The 27863-nt window shown below is 34.2% G+C and overlaps 2 protein-coding genes across 5 annotated transcripts; one reads left to right on the top strand and one right to left on the bottom strand.

Moving 5' to 3' along the window:
• The first annotated feature begins 1880 nt into the window (after positions 1-1880).
• On the top strand, positions 1881-8862 carry LOC105344361 (uncharacterized). Its single transcript, XM_066077188.1, has 9 exons — positions 1881-2169; positions 2794-3069; positions 3765-4046; positions 4297-4404; positions 4841-5006; positions 5270-5367; positions 6063-6177; positions 6656-6756; positions 7478-8862. Exons 1-9 carry the CDS (start codon positions 2088-2090, stop codon positions 7537-7539), a joined length of 1290 nt encoding a protein of 429 aa, XP_065933260.1. The 5' UTR covers positions 1881-2087; the 3' UTR covers positions 7540-8862.
• On the bottom strand, positions 8709-27730 carry LOC105344364 (von Willebrand factor D and EGF domain-containing protein). Of its 4 annotated transcripts, XM_034447345.2 has the most exons (29): positions 27002-27730; positions 22451-22623; positions 21712-21940; positions 21471-21530; positions 21159-21388; positions 20989-21069; positions 19761-19896; positions 19294-19502; positions 18651-18724; positions 18390-18453; positions 17375-17575; positions 17082-17263; positions 16260-16885; positions 15043-15446; positions 14734-14871; positions 14550-14648; positions 14350-14464; positions 12239-12501; positions 12018-12129; positions 11791-11922; positions 11354-11488; positions 11086-11211; positions 10910-11005; positions 10535-10726; positions 10223-10273; positions 9880-9972; positions 9698-9793; positions 9125-9216; positions 8709-8998 (listed from the first exon to the last, which is right to left on the bottom strand). In XM_034447345.2, exons 1-29 carry the CDS (start codon positions 27090-27092, stop codon positions 8984-8986), a joined length of 4515 nt encoding a protein of 1504 aa, XP_034303236.2. In that variant the 5' UTR covers positions 27093-27730; the 3' UTR covers positions 8709-8983. The 4 variants fall into 4 exon arrangements, with proteins under 4 accessions (XP_034303236.2, XP_034303238.2, XP_034303237.2 ...); XM_034447347.2 differs by lacking the exon at positions 9698-9793; XM_034447346.2 differs by lacking the exon at positions 10223-10273 and having other exon boundaries at positions 27002-27726.
• Positions 27731-27863: the final 133 nt, after the last annotated feature.

The following is a 27863-nucleotide window of genomic DNA, read 5'->3' on the forward strand; positions in this document are numbered from 1 at the left end:
ATGGTGTTAATTATCATCATGAAGAATATATTATTTATATATTTTGAGCCAAATGCACTTTATTCGAGGATGCCAACGAATAATGACAGATAGCAGACAATGGTGACAAAAATAAGTGTTGCCATGACATGCGCGAGGCATTAAATAGAGACGCTGTTAAAAGAAACCCGACTTCTTTTTTAAAACCTCTTTGCCAATACCGATTTCATGCGTTTGGTAAATGAAGTTTAAACATCTGGGTCTAGTCCGATAAATGTTTAACACAGTAAATTGATAATATAGCAAAAATGTCTGCCTAATTGTCGATGTATTTGCAAGGAAACAAACATGTCATATTGATTAAGATCGATAAAACAATCATTAAATAAATAACCAAAACTGTTGATAAAACAATTGAATAGCATAATGCATTCTTTAGATAAATAAACAAAACTGTTGATAATCAATTGAATAGCATAATGCATTCTTTAAATAAATAAACAAAGCTGTTGATAAACAATTGAATAGCATAATGCATTCTTTAAATAAATAAACAAAACTGTTGAAAAAACCACGTGCAAGCAGATAATTATGTAGGACTTCAAATTAAAGTAGGGAATCTATGTAGCACGTAGTTTAAATACCCCACGTGATATCGTAAAAGTCTCCATCTTTTATATCTAGTTTTCCAGTGCATTATAAATATAGATAGATATAAATAATTCTATCATATTTTCTGGAGAAGACAAATCAAAGAATGGGAAGACAATGATATAAAAGTTCACTTTATCTGTACAAAATATCACTACATGTTTTATATTATAGAGTTTTTCATGTGTAAATGAAAACCAGACAGACATTTTAATTATTCGACAATGTCGGTGCGAATTCCTGACATCGATAGAAACGAAATTAATCTTGTATGAAATTTACTCAGTTTATTTTTTAAATTAAGAAGTTCCATGGATGTTCAACCAATACGCGCATTAAAGGTATTTTATTTGTTATAACGTGGGTCGATTTTTTGTTCACAATAATAAATTAAGAATCATTATATTTCCCCTTCATCTAAATTAAGCACATTTCTTTAAAACATAATTTTTGTTGAAGGACATTGCAAATTGAGGAATTAAATACCAACTTAAGAATTTATGCCCATTTTGCGGAAGCACGGGTTAGTATTTCCTTCATATAACAAGGAAAATAAGATACCCACATATTAATGCGCTGAAGTATGTAATGAACTTTCCCAGGACATTTTTCCATATGATATCAAAGTACAATAACCAGGTTCATTTTGTTTATTTTGGAGATCGAGCTCATAATCTTTATTTTAAAAATCGTCTAATTCCGAAATGTTCCTGAAGCTCGTTTGCTTAGTTTTTATTGGAGGTGCATGGACGCTGGGTAAGTTAACATCTATGTTGGGTCATAAACTTGATATTCTTAATTTCCATGTAAATAAGACAATTTTTTATACATTTTCAATTCCGTATTTTACAGAAGACAAGACATTTGCTCATACCGGAAGCATCTTTTGTTTTGACTTTGTCGCTAAAGTAGTTTCTACAGGCAGCAATTGCAGTGTTACCAAAGATAGCACCAAAACAATATTATTCTACGACAGTGATAACCATAATGTGACCGAAGAACCAGAATACCTGGGCAGGGTAGTGAACGCCACTTTTGAAGGGTCCGGAAGTATCCAGTTTTGCCTTCAAGGTCTGACCCAAACAGACAGTGGGACCTACACAAATAACTGTAGTAGTAGCAGTGGAATACCTCTAACAGTGATAGGTAAGTACTTGGTCGGAAATAGGATGTATATGATAATCATTACTATGATGAATTGTGTTTTTGAGAGACGCAATGATGTCGTTTTCTTTTCAGATCTTATTTCTGATGTGACAATAGAACAACCTGATACCAAGCCTGCTATTGCTGGATACAGTTACTCCCTGCGTTGTACCGTTGCACCTCTAACAGCAAAATTCATTAACATATCGTGGTGGTTTGTCAACAACTCGACACAAATTGTTGAAAATGATAATTTTGAGTTTCGCGCCGATAACAGGGTTCTTGAAATACTAGATGTAAAGCAGTCGTTTATGTCTGCCCATTTTATGTGCTCCGTTAGCAATGTTCTTGGTCAGAGAAAGAATAGTCAGCAATACTCCCTTTACATTGTAGGTAAGTTAATATAAAATGTAAAACAGGTTTACTTGAATTGACAGGCCCAGTGTGATTTTAAACTTCTCGTTTATTTTGCACTTATTTCTGAGAAACTGTAGCTCATTTACAAAAAAGCAAAATATTTCCTACTTCGTGATGGTACATTATGTATGAATCAAAAAGCTACTTATTGGAATATGTACTGAATTGATACAGTTTACGGTTCCTTAACTTGAAAACTTTTATTAGAATTATCAAAACGTCCTTTATTATACATCTCTAGTTAGAACACAATTTACCTAAGATATACTATTTTCTGTTGATGATTTTAAAAATTATCATTTTATATTTTACGCTATGGCGACCTGAAAAGGGAAGTTGCAAGTATTTTTATATGAATATGTATATAAACGTTTTAAATATCAAAATACTCAGAAAGATGCCTTTCTAATGATAAATTGGTTTCATTATGCTATGTTGTTTGAAGTATGGTAAAATTGAAAAAATGAATTGTAATATCAAAACAAGTAAAATCAAAATCCTGTGTGTAATCTTGGTTAGAAACTCGTTTAATCTAAGTTTTGTTTCAAGTCTGCAAATCTCATATAGTATTTGTAAAGTCCGAATTATCTCCTACTTCAGTTAAACCAGAAGTTCAACTCAATGAAAAAACAATCAGCGCTGTAATTGGACAGCCTTTCTTCACGGACTGTCGAGCCACTGGGTTTCCCTCTCCAAGTGTTCAATGGACCAAAAATAACACAGTAGTTCCACAGATTCAAGTGTCTGATTCTTATTCTATCCTTGTTATTCAAAACGTCACTTCTGTTACAAATGCCATTTACACATGCTTGGCAAATGTGTCCTATGGAAGTTTAATTCTACAAGCAAATGAAAGCTTTACACTACAACCGTATGGTAGGTTTCATTATTTTTCGTTAAGCATCAATTTTCGTGGATTTTTTTGTGAGCGGATCTACAAAATCAAATGTTTAAAAAAGTATGATATTTGCAAACAACTTAAATTATAGCGAAGCAAATGTCCATGCACACATTTATTTATCTTAAGGTTCCACCGATATTAGACACCTCCATATTGTGACATACTTCCTATCGAAATAACAATATGTCATGAGTTCGAGTCTCTTTTAAAACAAATTTCCTTTCTAAAAAAAATTTTGAACGCGTTTTTTTTGGTCAAATAATGTAAGATTTGAAAGTTCTAACACGGTGAAAGTATTTATTATTATGTCAAATTATCTACATCAACATCGACATGCGTCCTATACCACTTTAAGGGGGCTGGGGGGTGGCTGCCATTTTAGACAATATTGATCTCCTTTAAAAGAAGAGCTCCATATAAAAATAATGGAAAATGATAAAATTTCATATTAAGATACATGAAATTTTTCTTTATCAAATAGTAGTTGATAGCTTCAGAAATCACATATAAAATTTTCAAATAAATCTGATGGTTTTATATTATATTACATTTTGACCCCCCAGCCTCCTTAAATAGAGTGCGTTTTGAAATACACGAATAATTATGCTCACGAATATGACTGAAACCAAGATAAAGTTTTTATGCACCGATATTTTTTTCATAAATACAGGTCCACCAAACCCTCCTACAGGCGTTAGGGTGGCCGTTTCCTCCTCCCAGTCGGCAGAGTTACGGTGGGTCGCAGATATGGGAGTAAATCAACATTATGTGAGCGCATACCACGTTTTAAATCGACAGGTATTTCATTACAATTCACCGGAATCAGAAATTAATGGAACTTATTACCAGAAACTAGAGGACCTTGAGGAAGGTACAGAGTACGAAGCGTTTGTCTTTGCTCGGAATGACGCCGGTGATAGCAAGAAAGTGTTTGTAAAATTCAAAACTTCAGGTTGGTAAAATAGTACTATTACATATAGAGGGTTTCTCTCATTTTTCTTTAATTTAAGTGATAAAGAATAATTTTGTATTTGTTGAATATATTTATTTGTAGATTTATTTATAGATTAGTTTATTTATGATAAACTCATTTTTCTTCAATTTAAGTGATAAAGAATAATTTTTTATTTATTGAATCTATTTATTTGTAGATTTATTCATACATTAGTTTATTTATTCCTTTGTATTTTTTGCGATTCCAGAACAGCAGTTCTTTGAGAGTCTAGCCTACAAGTACACCGTTTTTAGTCTGTCGATTTTCGTAGCGTTTTCTCTGGTAGTCCTTCTGACGGTTGCCATTTTAAGAACAGGTAAAGATATGGATATATTTATTCCATGATATATTCTTTATTCACAACCATAATAAGATTGTCGATCATTTGTTAATTTGTGTTCGAAAAAAAAAAAGAATTGAGATTTTTTTCTTTAGTAACATGCACAAATCACTAATTTGCGGAAATAAAATTCTATACTTTTTTTTCTTTGAACTCTAATTGTTATTGAAAATAAGGACGGACTATTTGAACACAATGTTGATCAGGTGTTAAATTATAAAGAAAGATAAGAATCGTTGTATGACCTTGCACAAAATTTCCGCGTCTCTGTACGCGATCAGAAATTAAGGAAACAATTACATGTACTGTTATGACGTCAAACATTGTAGACATAAGCAGCAAAATGGGAAGAAAGGAGCATGCAACGACCATGTTATATTGCCACTCATTTTCAGTTAATTTAAAATTGCAGTTCAAAGAAGCCCCAGCATATGTATGGAGAAAATGCCAGAAACTTTTGAAATGGACCGAGTTCTTGAAAAGAGAAAGGTTTCAGAAAATACCGAAGTGAAACAGGAAAAATGCTTTGAAAATCATCCAGACGATGAATGCTCTGAAAAACCTCTAGTCAAATCTCAGTAGGAAAATCAAATAATTATATGTATACATGAACATCTGTAAATGCAACTATGAATAACTTTTGAATCATTAATGATTGTCTTTGATTTAATTGGTTCTCCTCACAATCAATCTTGCATCCTTAAAGAATTAAGAATCTACTTACAATATGCATAGAAGAAAATCCACAAATTTACTTCCCTAAATTGATTGAATAAAATGTGTTAATTATTTGAAATTTTAGGCTTTTAGAAAAAAATCTTAGATTTTAACTTTTTTGTAGACATAATACACCTGGCGGAGATCCACAGGCTCAGTCGCTGTACGAAGACATCACCGAGGATGTGACCATCAAAAATATACCCAAAATGCCAACCAAATGTAAGCTCATTTTTCTATTGGTAATACCCAAAATGCCAACCAAATGTAAGCTCATTTTTCTGTTTGTAATACCCAAAATGCCAACCAAATGTAAGCTAATTTTTCTGTTTGTAATACCCAAAATGCCAACCAAATGTAAGCTCATTTTTCTATTGGTAATACCCAAAATGCCAACCAAATGTAAGCTCATTTTTCTATTGGTAATACCCAAAATGCCAACCAAATGTAAGCTAATTTTTCTGTTTGTAATACCCAAAATGCCAACCAAATGTAAGCTAATTTTTCTGTTTGTAATACCCAAAATGCCAACCAAATGTAAGCTCATTTTTCTATTGGTAATACCCAAAATGCCAACCAAATGTAAGCTCATTTTTCTATTGGTAATACCCAAAATGCCAACCAAATGTAAGCTCATTTTTCTATTGGTAATACCCAAAATGCCAACCAAATGTAAGCTAATTTTTCTGTTTGTAATACCCAAAATGCCAACCAAATGTAAGCTTATTTTTCTATTGGCAATGTTTTTCTGTAAGGAATAAGAAATAATTCTTTGAGTATTATGAAATGATCATGAGGCGTCATTGATGAAATCATTGAATTATTCGTTACAAATTTGATTCGCAGTGTTATGACAGACCAAGACAGTATTATGTCTTACACTGACCTTGGGTGTAAAATAAATTTCTATGTTTTAGCTAACAGCATTAAAAAGATTCACAGTGAACCTGTTCTCTCAAAAAACAAAAAGTATACCGACAAGACGGTGGCTAAAAGGAGAGATCCACCCGCCGAACCAAACGATGCCCCGTTGTAAGCACAAATAACTGTTAATTTCACTTGAATGTACTCGTGGTATTTTATCACACATGCTATCATTGTTCCTTAAATATTAACTTACTTTTAAGAAAAAATGGTTGTTTTTGAAATTCTATCAAGTTCAGAAGACGTTAAGATTATATTTATGGAATACTCAAATATGCTATTATTGTTCCTTAAATATGAACTTACTTCGAAGAAAAAAAAGATTGTCTATAAAATTCAATCAAATTCAGAGGGATTTAAGTTTAGGTTTAGGGAATACTCAAATATGCTATATTGTTACTTAATATGAACTTACTTTTAAGAAAAATTATTGTTTTTAAAATTTGATAAAATTCAGAGGGCGTTAAGTTTATGTTTAGGGAATACTCAAATATGCTATCATTGTTACTTAAATATAAACTTACTTTTAAGAAAAAAATGTTTTTTAATTTCAATCAAATTCAGAGGGCGTTAAGTTTATGTTTAGGGAATATTCAAGTCTGAGAGCCAAGTCAGTAGGGCCTGCTGTGTACGAGGAGATGACAATAGACCGGCCCAGTGGAGGGAAGGCCAAGGTGATCATAAAAGGTCAGAAATATTTTTTTATTAAAGCATGATAAAGCAATGAATCTTAAAAGAGTTTTTCAAAACTTTAATCTACATATATCTTGCGTTACATAGACACGATTTGAGCTATAAAATTCGGACTTTTATCCATCAGTTTTAATGGTAGATTGATAACCTGTTGCAAGGCAAAAAATTGAAATCCAAAAGTCAAGATTAAAGTTATTTACAACTCAAAACTTCTGATGTAAAAAGCCTTTGCCTTTTTATAACAAATAATAATAAGGAATATCGTAATGATTTGTAAGTTGTGAGATACTAGCTAAAGTGTTTCATCGTGTTCAAAAAAATTATAGACAGATAAAACAAGATTTTAATGTTCGTTTTTACCAATGCAAGACCAATTTAATAAAAGACAAGGCTAGAGCTTTGTGTACAAATAAAAGAATTTCGATAACTCTATATCAATTTGGCTTTTTTTGAAGAAGCTTTAGAAATGTTCATGTTAATGAATTGAGGCGTTAGAATTGGGGAAAATTAAAAATTTTGGGCTCAAATCGTGTCTATGTCCATGTAAATTACATGTATTTAGAAAAAAACCTGCCTATTGGAAGATTACATGTATTTAGAAAAAGGCTGCTTATTGGAAGACAACAGTTTTGTTTTGGGTTTTTTTACCAATTTTTTAATTTGTACATTCTTTGGCATAATGAACAAGTAATCGGTAACATGTTATTTAAATAAGATTCAGATGTCTACGCAAATACCATTCTCAGTGAGGAATTCGAAGAAGATGAGCGACTTTAAGTCCAGAGGTCAAATCCCTAGACTTCGATATCATCTAAGACGTAATAGGATACAATTATCACGAGAGCAGCCACCATACACTAGTATCGAACTATTCTACATCAATATCTAATCATCATATACTGAGATCAAACCATTGATATTAAGCCAGTTTACGTTGGAATATAACATGCTTTCATTGAATATGTACATATCAATTTTTCACATGATGACACTACCTATCAAACATTGAAATTAAATCATGGTTCATCGAGTTCCAAACCATTTCTAGCATAGTAACGTCTTGTATTTACATACTTGAGGTTAAAAAAATTCATTTATAAATAATATTTTCTACTATAATTATATAGTATATACTAGTAAATTATTTACATTTAAAATTATTTTTTAGAGTCAAGTGCATGTAATACAGATTTTTTTGTATAACCGTGAATTATATATTAACGTAAATTAGTTGAATTGTTAGGTTAAAAAACATTGGTTGAAAAATGGTTTATAATATATTACCGGATACGTAACCGCACTCTATGGGTCTTGAAACACAGCAAAGTGCAATATCATATGATAGAGAACGGGTAATATGACTAAAAATGGTGTATATAGTATATGCAACCAATATGTTTTCTTGTTTGAAATGCGTTATTGTCACTTGACAAGAACAATTGGGAATCACAGTGATGCTATTGTGCTTTCTAATATTATGCAAAGTTTAACGAAGAAAATATTCTCGTTATTGCGACAATATATTCTGTCTTAAAATTACGAGATAAGAAAACAATAAGAAAGATCTTATACTAGAAGCAAAGAAGTGTTATTCCTCTCGCCAATGAATTGTATAGCGTTTTCTCCTCATTATGTTAACCTGTAAGTTTGCTAATTGAAATGAAACTTTTATGGGTTAGCTAGGGTAAGGATTGTTTTTCAGCAACATCTATAATATAAAAATATCCATTCTACGAGGCCTTGGTTTTGTTATACTCGGGTGATCCTCAATGACTCTGGGCCATGTTTGTATTTTAACTAGCTTTTTATTGTATTTATTTCATATTTTCTATATAAAGTGATATCAATATTTGTCAAAGCTAATTCACTAACAAATCTACTTGTTTTAGATGTGTATTCTTCACTGCAGGTTTTTATGAGCTATATCAAAGATAATAAAGAGAAAATATCGAACACTATTTTTATTTTAAATAAATCAAAATAACTCTCGCTCTCTCTCTCTCCCTCTCGCTTTCGCTCATTCTCTCTCTCCAAACACAATTAAGCAATTAGTCACAACACTTTAGTCTCTCTCTCTCTCTCTCTCTCTCTCTCTCTCTCTCTCAAAACACAAGCAAATAGTCACAACATAAAACAAATTAACAAACAAGGAAATAATGAGTATGTTAGTATGATCCCCGTAAACCCAAAACGTTGATGGTTCCCCTTGCAGCATCGCAACTCAATTATCAACAATCTGAAACCAATAAAGAAATATTGAATAAAATGTTCTCCCCTATTGATTTAGTGACGTTTAGTGACGTTTCCAAAAATACTCTATTTATAACTAAGTTTAGAATTATGATTGATCTAAAGCGCTTACCTGACAATACCGACCAGAGTAATTTGGTCTACATCTGCATTCGTTTGGCCTAATGCATTGTCCGCCATATCGACATCGGGGCCAACATAAAGCTGTGAACAAAAGCAAAAACAGTACGATGCTGCGCACTTCTTTAAGCACTGAATGTTTATATATTCATTTTTATGTTTATTTATATGCAATGTTTGTTTAGTCGCTTTAAAGCCATTTTGTCATGGATAGGGATAATAGATGGGAAAACCATATAAATTGCCATTTAGTGCGACATATACCAATATTTTTGAAACTTTGCCGTTAAAAACTCTCTTTTTTCAGATGTATAAATGAGATTTAATAATTATTTTTCAAAAGTTAATATTAAAATGATTAGATCTAGGTATGTTTAAACGTTTCATTAAATGAAACAGTAATATATCTATTCAAAAGCCGTGATGAAGTTTAATGTTATATAACATGTTCATGTTATTGAATATTGAACGTCATATGTTTCCAATGCAAACTTAAGTAGAAATATACATTGAATGTAAATAAAAAATAATATAATGATAATACACCTTAGTATATATTACCCACCGTGTTGACAATAGGAACCCCAGTACCCAGGGGTACATCTGCACTGGTTTGACCCTACACAAGTACCTCCATTCATGCAGCCCATGTCACATTTAGCTTTAACGAGATTTACACATGCGTTTTTGAATATCCTCCAACCCAAATCTAATAAACGCGGGACTTCTCAGCTTATCTTTACTTACGTATCTGGCAATGTTGACCGGACCATCCGCTTCTACATTGGCAGGAATTGAACACACAACGTCCTCCATTTTGACAATAGGTCCAGCATGTTGCTAAAAGGCGTCAAGAGCGAAATTCAGAAGCCAAATTCCTTTGTTTGTTTGTTTGTTTGTTTATAGATGTTAAAAAGATTTTAGAAATATATTAACATAGAGATTTCGTTAATCATATTAGTATTACAAAGAATAAGAAGAAAACTCAAATTACATATATATCTATATAAAGCAAGATGCCCCACTTTGTCTTTTGAACATACAATGTGACATAATATTTGAGATCAAAACCAAAAAAATAAATACTAACATCTCTTATAACTCAGCTGACACAAGAATCTGCATCTGCGAAAGCACATAGCTGTAATCAGAAATCAGCACAATGACTCTACGCCTACTTCTACTTGCAAAGAGGCAAAATAAGGCTTTTGTTAGTTCTGGTTTTATATATAGATAGATATACTCCAACACCCGGGAGATTAAAACTATCAAACACAAAAAAACATGTGCTATAGAAAATAAAGATTTCTAAGAAAGATCATGTCATTTGGTGTTTGCGTGTTTCAAAATAGCATGCTTCTGCAAATTGCAAACCAAAGAAAACGTTACATTTCGTACTAACCTCTCTCACAAGAAGAACCGAAATACCCATACGGGCAATAGCAGGTGCCCGGGCGCACACATACGCCCTGGTTCTGACATGGAGGGCTACAAACAGGTGTCTGGCAGTAATACCCCGTGTATTCAGCGGGACAGACACACTGATTGCCCTTGTAGCACCGCCCTCCATTAAGACATTTTATTGAGCATACTTCTGAAAAGGTGAAATTGTTATGGTTCATATTTTGCGTTGTTCCTTTATTATTTGCTTGTCTTTTGAACTGTTTGATATTTATATAATTAATTATGGATTTTTCTGCATCTAGATTTAGTTTTATACAAATTATTAACTCCATTTACATTTTTTTAAAAAGCTGTAAGATAAATAATAATTTACCTCTTTCACACATGTTTCCTTCATAACCCTGCTTGCAAATACATCTATTGCCACCAACACATGTGCCGCCATTAAGACAATTTACTCTACATCTATCTAGAAGATTCATGTATCATTAAAATGCATTTTCAAATGAATGTAAAACAGAAAAAATGTCTGTAATAATTTTAGCTAACCTGTACATTTTTGTCCATCTCCATGGAAACCCGATGGACATGGTAAACAAAGATAACCCGGAGGTTTTTCCGTGTTTTTGCACTGGCCATCTCTGGGACAAACACCGTATTTACAAATATCCACATCTACAATAACATAAATATGTAATACCTTGCTCTATTTTAATATTAACATATCTAATTTCAGAAAATGTTTATCAAGAGGGAAGACTGTTTCTTTGTTTAACATTAAGCTATCTAAATTCAGACTAAAGTTTCTTCTAATGACCTGTCCTGTTGCACCTGACACCATCCCCACGGTAAAATCGGGGACACGGTCCACATCTAAATCCCCTCTCTCCATAAAAAGCGTCAATACATGTAACGTTCTCAAAGCAGGGTGATGAACTGCACGAGGGCTTACCTAGTTTAAAGAAAAGCCAACAATGTTATGTTTTATTTTCTCAGCTCTGATAAATTTGTTACAAGATTCTTAACTCATCAATCACATTGAAACAAACCCTTTAGAAAGTTTTTTGAGATTCGTTTAGAAGAAAAAAAACTTTTAGTAATCTATGGTATTAATGGCAATTCGTTAACAACATAATTGATTGATATTTAGCGCCGACCTTTAAATCACAGGCTCTGTATATCAAACACTGCTCAATCTTTGAGAATTAGGGCTAATCCCCCTTAAAGGTTGCTGTTTACAGAAACCTTACTCACAGATAGCGCCGTTTCCAGCATATCCAGAGGGGCAGCGACCGCAGCTATAGGAGGCATTCAAGTTCGTGCATTGCACCCCGGGAAAACACGGTCGGCTCGCGCAGTAATCTGGAGACTTCTCACATCGGGAACCTATAAACGGTAAAACACATTCAGCCAATCATATAACAGACTATGTTTTAAATAATCTTGCTTTGCTTTTTAATGTAAATAATCTAAAAGAATACCTGTGTAAGGATGTTGACAGTTACATTCAATACTGCGGTCATTGTTCGGCATTGTTATGGTCTTGTTAACACACTTCCCATTATTTTGACAACTGCATAATCTCACTGCCACCTATGAATGATACATGAACTTTTAACAAATCCTTGTATGCTTTTAATTACTGAATTGAATTTAATTACATTCAACTACAAAAGTTAAAAACATTTTTAAAGAACCCGACCTTGATGACAATGGAAGACTGCAAACTGCACTCGTCCATCACAGAAATTCTAAAGTATTCAAAGTAGTCTTTTCTTCCGAACGAGGATACGTTTGTCATGTACACGAACGCACCTCCCTGCTGCACGGTAGCGCGCGTGCTGTTGATGCTGAACCTCAGGGGTGACCCTTCCGGGTCATACGCCAGGATGCTACCATTGATGGTGTCCCCCTCCACCATGGAGAATTTGTATGGGTCTCTTTGAAGAACCGGCGGAAGGTTATCTGTTCAAAGCAAATCACGATTCATTAATATATGTGTTACATTAAAAGTTTAAAATTTATCAATTTAAACTTAACTATAACTTAATTAAAACTGCTATAGTTAAGTTTAAATTGATAAATTTGTTACATTAATAGTTTAAAATTTATCAATTTAAACTTAACTATAACAGTTTTAAAACTGTTCTAGTTAAGTTTTAATTGATAAATTTTAAACTTTTAATGTAAAATATGCATTATATTTACATTTTCCAATGTCTTTGCCTGTGATAACACTACGTATCGATTTTGAACTATATAACTCATAATACAAAAGACGCCAAATTGAGGCGCCAGCGGGGTTTGCTTATTTATATTTTTTAAATACTTAATCGTACGATGGCTTAAAATTATATAAATATAAGTAATAAGGAATCAGTCTTTAAATATTATGAGGTGATAATTTCGGTCGTGGCGTGATCAAATCTATCATAAAGCCCTTCGGGCTTTCTTGGATTTGATCACGCCCCGACCGAAATTATGACCTCATAATACTCAAAGAAAGATCTCTTATTCCTTATATAACTACAAAATTTGTGTTGCTTTTCTTATGAAACCAGTGTTATTTCATTTATTAATTCTAACTTATTTAATATACTTATAATTTTACTGATGTATTTTAAGTATCGTTTGAAGTAAACACAATACGTATATTTGAAGCTGATCATGATTAAAGCGAAACGTTATCAAGCAAGATAATCAAAAACAATATTCATAAAATCGTTGCTTTTGTAAAAAAAAATTTAAGTAGAGTTAACCTTTATGAGTCGATAACTGGCCAAAACCTTTTTTTAAAAACCTCATTTTAAATTTGCCATTTACTCTGACTCTTGAGTAGAAATCAATTTTTTTAAGTTATAAAGTTAAATTTACAATACTCCTCTTTAATAGAAGTAGAAAAAGTATAGGAAATTGGCCACAACTCTCTTGCCTTATAAACTAATTGTTATAATAAATGCATTCAAATGATTGGACAACTTACAATGGGTCTTTCAGTAGCAAAAAACTTTTTAAAAAAGTATGATTATAACATCTGTATTAAAAAAATAAAGATGCCATTTGTATCATCATTGTGCACTGCAAGAAAACTTATCTTTTAAAAAAATTCCAAAATGTCATTAATTATTTTTAATTGGGCATGTGTGGTCTATCATTTTTATTTCATATTTTATTCTTTAATGGTCACCAGTAATTAGATTTTCTTTTTATAAAAAAATATCTTTTGATAGGAGAATGAATTCATCTATTGGGCATTGAAAAATGCTCTCATTCATAGAATCAACCCCTATTTCCCCAAGACCAATTAATCTTGTTACCATACAATTATCCATTCTCCAAAATAAGCCGTTTAAAACCCAAATCAAAACAGTTTACTTTAATTATTCCCTAAATAAGACAAATTTATATGCTTCTACGTCAATTTTCTTTACCTAAAATTATTAATAATATAGTAATAAAATAAGATAATTCGGGTTATATTCAACGTTAAAGCTATGTTTGAAAGCAACAACTACTAAAAAGTTATTTATCTACTAGTATTCAAATGAATATCGTGGGTTTTTTTTTTTATTTAGAAAGGTTACACTGGATACGTGTATATCTTTAATGTAAACCTAATTCATGTTCCTGTTATCTTTTTTGGTAAATTATGAGTGCCTTTTTTAATTTACAAAGGTAACAGAGGATATATTGTTAATGTTAACTTATCAATTTCTGTTCTTCTTATCATTTTTGTGTGTTATGAATGACTTTTTAAGTCCGTTGCTACGTGAGGACTTCACCAGTCGGTATCATTTTAACAATTGTTTTTACCTTCGTTTCGTGACCACTGATTACTGGAGGACGAAGCCAAGCAAACTTCGCATTTGTTTGCATGGTTTTTATCTTGGTCCATGTAACACTTTCCATCAATTACACATACATTTCTCTACAAAAGAAAACAGACCATTAAACATCGCTCTTACAACAAGAGATAAAACATAATCTTTTTTGGAATATTGCTGTCTGCCTACCCTGGTTCGGCATCCTCTCCAGTACGAACAACTCTGACATCGTTTGTTCATCCTGGAGAACAGTTTATCAGAGAGGACTTCCCCTCCCGCTCCCAGAACCTGAATTAAAGGGTAAAAGAAAATTAAACCGCAAAAACTCGAATTAACATTGAAATGTCATTCATCAATAAAGCATAATACGTGCCTCGACTTTAAAAACGGGATCTCCATCCGCTGGAATTATAATTGACGAATTTAGAAGACATTCGGCAAGCGTCGAAGTGACATAGCGAATGGCGGGAAACATCGAGGGTCGCCATGGAATCCACTCTTTGTTCTTGAACTAAAAAAGAAATTTCATGTCAAACAAGATACATTCAGACATTGCATGACAACAAATACAAATCTGGACGAGAAAATTGTATAATTGTTGATTTTAAGTCGCGTAAATTCCATTGTATTCGTGTATCCCTGTGATTTGGAAACATCTGAATGAAAGCTATGATAATTTTACCTTCAAGTTTGTAACACGACATGACACAGGGAACTGATTTGATTGTATTCTTAGGTAAACAAAATTGCAGCCAGAAGATCTTGTGTCACAGGCCACAAATATAGGATTCCTGGGACGAGCGGTTGTAGGTGGAGAAGTTGACGGCGCCATTGTTGTCGTTGGACTTAGTGTTGTTGTCTTTTCGGTTGTTGTTTTCGACATTGTTGTGGTGGTGGTTGTTGTAGTAGTTGTTGTGGCGGCGGTTGTGGTGGTTGTAGTGGTGCTGGGAGTTATTTTAGGTGTAGGGGTTGTGATTGACACATAAGTCGTCTCTGGTGACCTTGAAGTCACGTAGAGGTCAGTAGGGGTAGGGGTCACGGTCCTTGTTTCGGTTGATTGGCTGGATCCGTCGTTTGTTGGAACAACTACGGAATGTAACGTCATATTTGAACACTTTGGTAAAATCCTACTATAGATACAGAACTCTATACAGTGAAAATTTCTCCACAATATATTTTCTCCCTATTTGCCATGCTTACAATGGACGAGTTTAAAACGAGGTCAATTCAAAGCGTTAAGCATACTACAGTACAACTTTCTTAGTGGAAAGAACTACTTAGTATATATATACAGTATATCATTAGAGTCAAATTGCCCGCACATTTTTAATACTTTTAATATATCCATTTTACATTATCTTTTTTTCAAATAGGAAATATAGAGCGCAGCTTTGAACAAGCAAAGTTTCATTGTCAGTTACATGTATAAGGTTTGGATGCAAGAATCTTTGATGAAAATACTTTGTTTGTTCAAGTCTCTGCTCAATGTTTTCTGCCTTCAAATGAATTGTTTTATAAATAAATTTCAAAAATTACGGGAGAAGATTGCGTTTATGATGTCACAGTTTGGAATTGAGAGCACTTGGATCAAAATAAAAATAAAAATAAAAAACTCTTCACATTTACAAAGAAAACATTTTAGTACAGTAAAAATATGATATTTATTTTAGGGGGCCTTTTAGGCCTTTCTCATACATAGTTCAGAACAATGCTAAATATTTTTTTTCAGTGTGATTAACAATAGTATATAACCGGTCCTGGAAATTCTTTTGTATCAATCGAAGTTTATCTTTAATAGGAAAAATAATTTGAAAAATTGCATTTGCATTTTTTAACAAGACTTGAGGAAATTATTATATAAAGTAAAACAGTTTTAAAAAACTCAGAATGTGCATGTACCTGCCTTGTTCAGACACTCCACCCCCGAGTACCCCTTGTAGCAGTGACACCCGTCTCTAGTACACACACCGTGTTCGAAACAGTTTTCTGGACACCGGAACAAGTCTTTGATTATTGTAACCTGATCAATGCCAGATGTGACATTATGGTCAGACAATGAGGTATTAGATGTATAGGCAAAATTGCACACGCTCTCCATCAGACGTAGCACTATTGGAATCCACGTGGATCTATCTTGCACGGCTGCGATTTTCTCACACACAGAAATAATATCCACCAAAATTCTTCCTCTCAGAGGAACACATTTGAGGAAAAGGTCCGATTCTCGGATGACCTCTTTGCACTGTTCTCTCGCGTCACTTGGCATGAAAACACTATTATCACTGATGTCCCGTTTAGAGGATATGTTGTATGTTTTGGTGATGAGTGGGTTCTTTTTTGTTACGTAAAACTCTGAGGTAATATCCTTCTGGTATATGAAAGAGTAAAATTCACTTTTATTCTTGTTCTCCGTGCACGTGTTTGGAGATGAGTTAAGTGAACACTGACAGTTAGGGTGCGAAGTTTTTATCCCTTCATATGAATCCAAGAAAGAGGTGTGGAACAAGCTCTGATGAAATTCCATCCTGTAAACAGAGACGACATGTTTAGCTGTGTTAACCCTATCTATGGCTGTCTTTGTCACAACTAGATTTTTCGTTATATTGAAATGGACACAAAGATAATGTTGATGTTTTGTTGAACTGGTTAATCAAAAACAGAAATGATGGTAATGTCTACAATTTCCTAAACTTCTTTAATTTACACATGAACCCTACCAACCTCCAAACTTTGAACCCATAGCCATTTGTAACCGTAGTAACAGCATTCTTGTTTCTCTTCCGGACTACGGTTCCGCATAGTCCCTCAACTCTGTTGCTATAGAACCCGGAAACATGGACGGATGCTGATATATCCAATGAGTTAATGTCAATACGAATTTGCAGGAGGTCATGTATGTATATCTGAAATAGGTATTCCTTAAATCAGATTCAATTTCAAAAATTATGAAGCTATTTCCGAAACAGTCGGCATTCTAATAAAGAAATACTACATTACTTAATTGAAATGTATACCGTCAAAAGTTTTCCATTGCGAGCTTCAAATATGTTGATTCTTGAGTTTTGCTGTTGGCCTTGGTACTGTAGCGTAAAGCGGGTGTTCCATTGGTTGTCGGAACATCTATTTATAGTAACAGTTACACCCTCATAGCGCATGGCAAGCCCACAGAGACTGTACATATCGTGCTGGGGATTCCTCATTGTCCGAGCGTGAATCTTGATCAAGAATAAAAAGGAGAGTTTTAAATATTTTAAAGAGGCTGGGTGGTCAACAAATTATAAATCAGACCTACCTAAAAACATTTAAATATCAGTTATAAAGCTATAAAGTATCATTTAGTAAAGAAAAAATATATAAATCTTAGTTTTTAAATTTCGGTATTTTCCTATATTTATACAGGGCTCTTCTTTCAAAGGAGATACATACAGTCTTAAAATGGCCATGATCATCAAGCCCTCTTAACTCTTGTTTACTCCGATATTCAGTTGCATGTGTTTTGTAGCCCATATACGAATCTGACGTAAGGGGATATGGTACTTCTTGTTTACACTGATATGGTACTATATTTATGGTATCTTTGCTTATGCTCATCTTCGATTAAGATTCATCCGTGCAAACAACGACGCTTGTTGAGAACAAGAATTATGATGACGCGACACCTAGATTTACAACAAAAGGATTGCAGCGTCCACCTAAACTCACACTTGAAGTATCATCATTCAACATTAAATGTGAGGTGAAATGTATGGTTATAAATCAGTTTGACGAGGCGTTCTATGACGTCAAATTCAGACCCTAGAAATAACAATGAGGACCTATGGCCCCTTTTATTGATAAGTCTCCTGATGTCTGTCCTTCATCAAGACTCCAGTGCCTCAACAAACACTCCATCTATGTGTACTCCTTGTCCAGACATTAAAAGCTATCGACCCATACTGAAGTACCACAATTAATACGGTGCGAGAAGTTGGTGGTCGTTTATAGCAGTTCGATACCCAGCGAGTGTCTCTGAACCCCCCATAAATCTACCTGTAGCGATGACTCTTCACTGCTCAGCAGGACAAAGACTCCCTCTTCCTGCACCTTCTCAACGCTGCAACGGGAAAAATATGTACCCATTCATCTATAGGCACGTTCAACAAACTATTTAATCCGGACCCTTTGAACGCGTCCATTTAAGATTAAATACGAATATGGCATCAAAAGTTATTTTGCCGTTAGTCATTGATCTTTTGTTTGTTTTCCAAAAACAATGACCTTTCGGGGAATTTTTATGAGTGTGCGTTTTACCTGCCAGCGAACGAGATAATATGTAAACCACTCAGAACGTAGCAGCTAGCGGAGGGGAAGTCAACCACCTTCATCTGAAATAGAACACGTCACACACCTCAAATAAAATTGTATTTTATTATACTGATTTTATACCAATCTATCTACTTGTTTACGCATTAACACTTCTCTAAGAGTTAAATATTATTATAACTATAGCGCAAGCTATGGAACTGCTCTCATTTGGATACCATTGGTGTAATGTGAATAGCAATCGCTAATGGCCCCGTGACATATATGGAGTGTCACTGGTCAACTAGACCGCCGGTAATGGTGACCAAAGTAAATTAATCAGCACTTCCATCGTATCGATTGGTCCTCGAGGAAGCTTAGGGGAATTGCAGTTTATATTGGTCATTGTCAATTAGCGGACGGTGCCTAATTAGCCAGTTTTAGTGCTCTAGATCAGCTCCGTTATAATATATATCCGAGAACAATAGATCTATCGTTTAAACATACCCAGAAAGCAAACACTTCCTCTTTTGGAATATATTTTCAGAGTAGGTTTGAAAACTTGTGATAGATTGCTAAATTACACAAAGGCGGGTTTAGGAGCGGGGAGGGGGGGGGGGGGGTACAAGTTTGTTGCTATTTAATGTAATACCTTGAAGTTAACTTTATTCTGTTTCCAGGACAAAAGGTTAGCTGTTGTAATGTCACCATTGACAATTAATTTCTGCTTTGACAAATGTTTCAGATTGGGCGACATGGCCACTTGAAATGTTTGTTCCTGACAAATGTTCTTCTTACATTTCCAACCCATTCCAAAATGTACGACGCACTTCTCAAAGGCGATGGTGGGGGAAATGTCTCCTTTATGAATCAGAATATATTTTTATTAATCAGTTGGACACACAATTTAGACATTAAATAGCAAATACTTCAGTGCCAATGATATACATGGTTTCATGTAACATAATTAAACATTTAACAATTTCTTTTAAATGTGTTAAAGGGATAATTCAGCAATAAATTGAGAAATCAAATATTTCCTTTCAATAAATGTGCCGTGTTTTGAATGGAATAATTTTGGCGGACACCTGTGTTTAAAGAATGAGTTTGTATCATTACCTGGTGTTTGAAGCGACAACCTAACAGTGATGTCACACGTGTTGGCATTATTGTCACACACGATTGGCACTGTTGATATAAGGGTTACATTTGTAACGGGTCTGTCCTCCCGAAGAACTATTTTCTTTCGTAAAAGCTACAAAATAAATAAATTTCGAGGTAAACACCTTCACCTAATTACATCAATATTCAATTTTGTTTGCTTATTAATTTTATCATCTCCTCCCCCGGAGCTGCCATGCATTCTCTTATTACGCGAATTTGTATTCATCAAATTCTGTCTTATTTCAGATTTATATAAAAATTAATGTGCGATCCACATATGTATTTGAGGAAAGTTTGCTTTGCATGTTTGATTTGGAACATGCTAGATATGAATAGATTTTTTTATTACAAAATAAAAATCTAATCTTGAAAAAAAATGATACTGGTTTTAAAAATAGCTCAATATCATTCCAGTGCGGGAAACACTCGAGAGATTTCGAACCTTAAATTGGGCGTATCAAAAAACTAGGATTATGAAGGATTTCCTCAAAACAAAAAAATAGCCACCGTAGCGGAGGAAATACTGTATTTCATCACCAATTTGTTTACCTAACAAAGGGATTTCCTTTATTTTAACCGTCAAAAACAACCTTTGAATTAACTAAGTAGCAAAAATCAAGAAACGTTTAGGCAACGCTAGATTGTTCAAAAGATAAAGATAATGCAGCCTTGTACATCAATACGCTTATGTTATAAACAAGAGAGTTGACATGGATGATACGAGGCGATGCGACCTGCTTCAAAGAACAGACCTTTTATTAGTTTGTCCCGTTCTTGACTATATCACGACAGCTAAATTTTTCTCAAGTACTTGCTGCTTTTCAATCTTTCTCGAGAATAAATCAACTTTCTGGCTAATCGACATTGCCATAAATACATTGAGCCAGCGAGAATTTCTGTTGATGGCATTCAAAGTGTGGGTCTTTCAAACATTATACCAACGGCACATGAAGTAAGGAAGAGTTCTCAACCGCACAATAAAATGGGCTGGTGTGATGGTGTGAAGTCTTTTTATATTTTAGAATTTTATTCAAAGAGGTTTTTTTTAACAATATACGGAACAATTTGGAAAATGTGAACTTAATTTAGACTGCACTTGTAAATAGAGTGACAAAGCACATTGCTAATAAACAGCTCATACGATAGTGCGTCAAATATTTTCAACCCTCTTTGATGCCATTACCTTGATTCCAATAAAATAAGGCCGGCTTTTTCTACTTTTCTTGTTTTTCTGCTGATAAATCTCCTCTACGCTGCAGATTACCTGAAATTAAAATAAGAAAACAATTTAAGTAGTTTTCGTACATACATTTCATTGATATAAAGGAGATTATAACCAGGCAAAGCTCTTACCGTATCGCCCGAAAAAGCATGTTCCCCGATAACTATGGAGTCTTTTGTTTTCCTTGTAAAAGTAGACTTAATCAAGGAATTCCCTCGTTCTTTTCTGTACCAAGCGATGTAGAAGGTTGGTGACGTCATCGCAATCAGTTTGTTAAGAACTCGGAAGGTACACGTGATCATGACGTTTTTCCTGGAGACGCTCACCTGCAGTGAAGGCTTGCTGGTTCTGGCGTTGTAGTCTGAAAGTTTATGAACTTAGTGATAAAATTAGACCTCGAGTGCATTAATTCTGCCGGGAAATTAGCAATTAGTTTGATTTACCTATGCATTTCTTTAAATGTCGAATATAAACTTGTCCTCTTGAGCACGTCTTTTTAGGAACTGAAAAAAACCATAATTTAGATAGAAAATAAAGTAAAAAAGAGATTAAGGTTATCTCATCTAGTATTGTTTTGTTTGCTTGTGTGGTCCCTTTCAGCGGGTGTTACATAATAAACATCAATCGAGTTATCTTAATTGAAAAAGACTTCTTACATTACTATAGACAGAAACATTTCATCACCTTCTGCACAATAAGCTAAATCGCATCCTCCTGTACTCGTTAACTTGTAAACGAAGAAATTGATACAGTTCTTTACTTCAACTGGGAACCTGATAGGACAACATTCCGGGTACTCTCCTCTCGGGGCCCACGTGACACATGCACTTCCGCTTTTAGTTGTCCCTGGTATTGGCATTTCATCTTTCGGCATTGACAACCAAATGGGAGCTGCGGTCCCACATCTCTTTACCTTCAACACAAATTCGCTGTGTATTACCAATTAGGGATGCTACTGTTTGCAAAAATTTGGATGTGCGTGACAACTTCCAAACAATACGACAATTGGTTCTGATATCAGTGTCAAAAATGAACTTTCAAAATTTAAATTAAAACTCAGTGGAAAAGCAATTTCTGAATAACAGGACAACTTTATTTTGTAGATAAGAGTTATGCGTGACCGCGAGAATATCGAACCCATTCAGAGACAATGAATCAAAAAGTGAACAGATTGGTATGTTTAAATGTTAGATTGATTTCAAAAACAATGTAGGTTTATCTTTCGATTATTCTATTTTGTATATAGAAATTAGTAAGGTACAAAAAACCATTGCTCCATTGGGAGACTTGTGCTTAGAATGATCTGTCTCTGTACTAGTTTTAAATAGATTATCCTTATGTCACGTTAATTTTCGTGAATTTAATGATGAGTAAATTCTTTTTGTTGAATATATACCAGTAGGTGAATTTTACAAGATATCACCTTGATACATTTGGTCGGTAGATCGGCGTCAGTCCCGTTAATCTTAAGGCGATACCACCCAGGGATCAAGTCATTGTCGCAGAGTCTTCGCTCGCTCGCCTTCGGTCGGTACTTTGTACTCCGTCTGAAGTCATCGATGATGGTGTGGTGCTCCGAGAGACATGGATCTATATCTAAAATTGAAAAATTAAAATTCCGCACTACTCTTCCAATAAAGTATATATCTCTCTATTTTTCAGATATGCTGATAGGCTTTGGAGACGTCTTCGCTTTCAATTATCATCCATAATTTAAAAAGGTATTAGACCGTGGTTCAACGTGGGCTTACGCTTCACGATTTTATTATTTTATCAGGAAGAATATGGAACTCAAAATTGAATTCCCTATTACAGGGAAAACAAATTAATTGTTATCTATCTTATTTCTTAAACTTCTCCCCTCCTGAGTTCAGGCTAAAAAGATTTAGTTTGTTAGATAATATGTTAATGGCGCGAGCATGAACAGGTTGTCGTAAATTTCTCGTCCGACATTGATACAAAGCAACACAGGATCATGAGAAAGGTGAAAAACGTCGAATAAGAATTCAGTGTGATTATTTTATACACTCTAATACATGACACCCAGGCAATACTATTATCTGGGTGATCGACGGCGGCTCTTTAAGCGACGTGCACGGCTTTTAGGTAGAACGCGGACGTCTTTGTAAACCACGATTTACGACCAATCATAGCCAAGGAAGGATAGAAATGATGAGAATGAAATTTGATAAACGTTATAAGCGTGATCAAATATCATATATTTTATTGATCAACTAGCCTTATCGTTTTGATTTATAATAAAAATTACCCGTTATTACAGTATAAGTGAAAAGTGTGTCTCATCATTTCAGCTCTTATAAAGCGTTTTTCCAAACATTCCAGAACAATGTGTGATCTTCAATTTGTCACGGCAAATCAATGGCAGCCCATATTATCTTGATTACAAACGAAACAACTTTACATTGGGTCAGACACGGAGGGACAACTATTTGTCACCCCCAAGTGAGCAGGTGCCCGATTATCAGAGCCTTCAATACGGGCACTTTGGGGTCCAATCACTTGCCCGCCCTCCTAAGCGTTTTTTGTTGAAGCTAATTAATCTAATTTTTACTTCTTGGCCCATTTGATCAAGCCCAAACCCTATATTTATAGGCAACCTCACCGGAGTCCCATTGTGTCTTAATGCAATCCTTTTAATGGCGCATTTCTCGGCGACGTTTGCAACAATGTTGACCGCGGTCTGATATCAAATATAAGTGATAAATGGCATTAATAACAGAAATCCCCATTGTGACCGTTAGCATGTTCCTCTATTTCTTCAATCAATGCCAACAACTCATGGACAATCGATTATTGAGAAACAATGTATGTTCAGTTCTTCTTAAAAGTATTTACGACTGCAAGGTATTTGGTCTATTGACACAGCACTTCTTCTCTATTTCTATGATTTATATATCGCAAAAATCTCATTCTGGTGAGACATCCAATTTTTTTTCTTTTAGAATGTTTGGCCCGGTATGATCTATGAGCCTTAATAATCAAAAGCTGTTCTGTGTGTTGGTCGGGTTCTTGTATTTCCATGTTGTATAATCAACGAAAAATGTACAATAAATACCTCTTTATATACACAGAAAATTCGTTTCGTTTATTCCATGTCAGATATTTGGTAAGGATATTGTTTACGTGCTTGTGCAAGCTTTTAAAATCAACAGTTTTTGCGATATAACAACATCAGGATCCTGTCTGCTAACAATTCGCTCAGCTGGAGGCTTGAAATAGGGACTAGACACCCGAACATTGAGGTGATTCAATGAGCTTTCTTGTCAGGAAAGAGACAGAGTAAAAAATCTCAAAAAATCAGCTTAACTCAATTCCATAAAATAATACATACATACTTTATCAAAACTTTAAAATTCAGCGCTATTACACTCTTTATTTTTTGTTTATTGCCCTACCATATTTGTTGGTCCCTTGATGACAATTACAAGACACACAAGAAGCGATAAAATTCAGTTTAACAGCGTCTTCGTGAACTTTCATCTAGCCCTGCGGTGGTAACAGGCTTAACATTACTGTGCTACATAACAAATAAAAAAAAACCTTGTGTAGCTAGACCAAAGCTTTGGTTGATTCTTTGGTTTCTAACAGATGCGACATAAACACTGGGGGCAGTGTGATGGGGTAATCTTTTGAGCCCGGAGTAAATGTTCGCGCATAAATTTATAGGGATATATATCAATTTGGGTATTAAATGAGAAATTGATAACAAAGTATATTCGATAAGAATTTTACTACTTTCCCGCGATAGATAAATGTGGATTTAAAATACCTAGGAGCGCAACCATTTCGTCCAGGTTTGGTTTTTTATCACTTGCAAAGAAAATTACAAAAGATAAATAAAAACAACGTTTAATGTTTCAATCTGTTCCTTTGAAAAGTATTTTCTCCAACAACTTTTTCTTCGAAATAATGCCTTTTTGAGACTCAATATACGGCTCCTTGTGTTGGCCATCAATGTCTATTCTTAATAGCTCGAAATACAAAAAGCGTAACATGCAATTTTTTTTCAATGTTATTAATTATATTAAGCATAATTGTCTACAGGAAAGTTAATGCCCCAAACAGTAGGCAGTTTCAGTTTGTTAAAAATTACTAAAAAAAACCCAACATAATTCTATTCACAAAATGCTAGTATATTGCATTACTAAGCATGCGTCCTCAAATGATGCTTACGCAATTGTATAAAAGAGTTTAGTTTCAAAGAAAAATTGTCTTTTATATTATATTAAATTTAATCTTGGTATCGTGTAGGTATGCAAAGGTCGTGATAATTTAGACGATATTTCATAAAAAACCAGGCGACCAAGTGACACATTTTGTCAACGGACACCGGCGCGATGGTTCGTGATAGTTCGACATTTTGATATTACTTTCACCGTGATACAAAGAAACCTTCTAAGTCCCTTATTTTCTATGTTTATCTGACACTCATTAAGGGGACAAACTCGTGTTTTTCACCGCCGTGAATTATGGAAGTAAATTCGACGTTTTCACTTGCTTGATTTTTGTTCCCAATTGTTGTTTGGGATGGTTTGATGCTAAGTAAACATGGGCAATTGAGACCTGTCACTTGGGTTTTATTAAGCAAACATTTCTAGTATCGATAACACATGAAAGACATTCTTCTACATTGAATACGGGATACCAAGTACAAGTAGAGGACTCTCTCTCTCTCTCTCTCTCTCTCTCTCTCTCTCTCTCTCTCTCTGTGAGGGAGAAACAATTTTATTAATCTTGCACTGATCGGTGAAGAACTGTGCAACGCTGACAATATGCACAATGGTCTGAAGATTTTCGCTACCTTGTCCCTTCAACTCCAGATTTATGTGTTTATTATACAACAACGCCTATATCTAAACAACGGTGATATCTTTAAAGATGGAATGTACGATATTCTTTATGTGAACAAATCTTCTGCGTGCAAACAAGATATGGTTGCGGGCAATACATTTGCAAATAAAGAAGATTATTTCTTGTAAATATCAAGACACAGATAAATATATTTATGAGGCAATGTAATGTTTTAAATCACTCCATGAAACTATCTGTTTAATTCAGATCTTCTTAGACATCCAACGACGAAGCCGAGAGTGACTTACACCCTCTCCCATAGCTAACACATATTTATTGTGATTGTTTATTATCACAGATGAAATGCACTGCTAAAGTTCGTCACTGAATAGACTGCGAAATCCCTTTATAATACACAATATGCTGTTTGGTTGATTCTTTTCAACTTCAATAGATAAATACATCCGAAAACCTTAACAAGTCAAAAATAAAATTATCCGCCAAAATGACATCAATGTATTGGGCATTATGTTGGTTAAGCAAACAAAAACCATCTATTAATTGGAACTCTTTTGTAAGTAAAACTGGAATTGTGTAAATACTAGAATGGGTTTACCAATATCATAAGTGTTGTTTGATGTTTGGCTTTTACACGTAATCTCGAACTATTCGTTTAAAACCTGTGCTCAATCTTGATACAGCGGAAAAAACTTCCTTGCACATGGGTTTGAGAGAGGCGCGCATGACAGATTCTTTTTTCTCTTTCTTTGATCAGTAATTAATGTTAGCCTCAATTTGTCTGTGAGCTCATAAAAAAGAATCCTATCATATCTATTCATCCACATATTCATTCCTTCCTAAAAGTCTCTCATTGAGTATTTTTCATTTATTTATATTATCATGCCGAGTATAGTCTAAAAAATTAAATTGGACCTTTGTATGAGAATAAATCTTTATGAAAATAGCTGCGTGTTTAACTAAGGTTACGCAACTGCTTGTTTAACTTTTTGTATCGTTACATGGTATGTATATCTTTTCAAAAGAAAATTCAAATTGTGTCTGTAAGAAATCAATGGACTTTGATAAGAAAAAAATTCAAAGCATTTTACGCTATTCAATATTTTACTTTTTTTATAATAAAACATTTATCTTTATATCTCACCTGTGGTGCTACGAATGGAGTCCACTGAAGTAAAAACAAGCGTGGCTACATAAATTCCAATTAGAGTCATATTCCAAACAGGGATTTGCATCTTCGGAAACTCTGCTCAAAAACAAACGTTTCCCACTTGCTTTGCATTTCAATGACATTTAAAAGTCCGAGAAATTCTCCCCAATCCCACCAGCATCCTTCGCCGCCCAGTGCAGACACCTCTCTGTAATCAATTGGAAATTTAATCGGGACCGTCGCATAAGAATTGAAAAGGGGATCGTTTACAGGTTGCGCCGTTAACACCCGAGACCACTCAAGGTTAATAGAAAACTGCCGAAAATACCAGTGCGCTGTTTAACAGGTTTATTTATGCCTCCCCGCTATACTCGCGTCAGTGGAACGGCGCATCGACTCCCGTCAGTTAATCCTTTAAATGAACCTCTAATTATAATTTTCTTAATTATTTGATGGAGATCATACGATCAGTAACTTATTGGCGTAATGAGGAAATCCATCCGTGCCGCTACTATACCCGCAATGCCGATATTGCTCTCGCGCGTACTACATGGATATATGTATGACTTGTTGTTTGCCTTCGCCGATTTTTTATTTATCTAGCGCAATGATCTATCGAAGTAGACAAATTTACCAGAGTCAGCTTGTAAACTAGGTCCAAAATATACATAAATATTTAAGAAGGGGAGCCGTATCTGAGAGCTGGGGCTCCTACATGTTGACAAATCCCACCACAGTACATATGAATTCAAAATTTACGACGTCTTTAGAGGAAGGTAAATGAGGCTTACCTCTCCTCGACTATTTAGTCATTAGAGAAGTACGGCTTTTTGACAGAATTTGTTTTGGGGATTAG

This window comes from Magallana gigas, chromosome 2 (genome assembly GCF_963853765.1).
Source record: "Magallana gigas chromosome 2, xbMagGiga1.1, whole genome shotgun sequence".
In the NCBI taxonomy this organism is placed as follows: domain Eukaryota; kingdom Metazoa; phylum Mollusca; class Bivalvia; order Ostreida; family Ostreidae; genus Magallana; species Magallana gigas.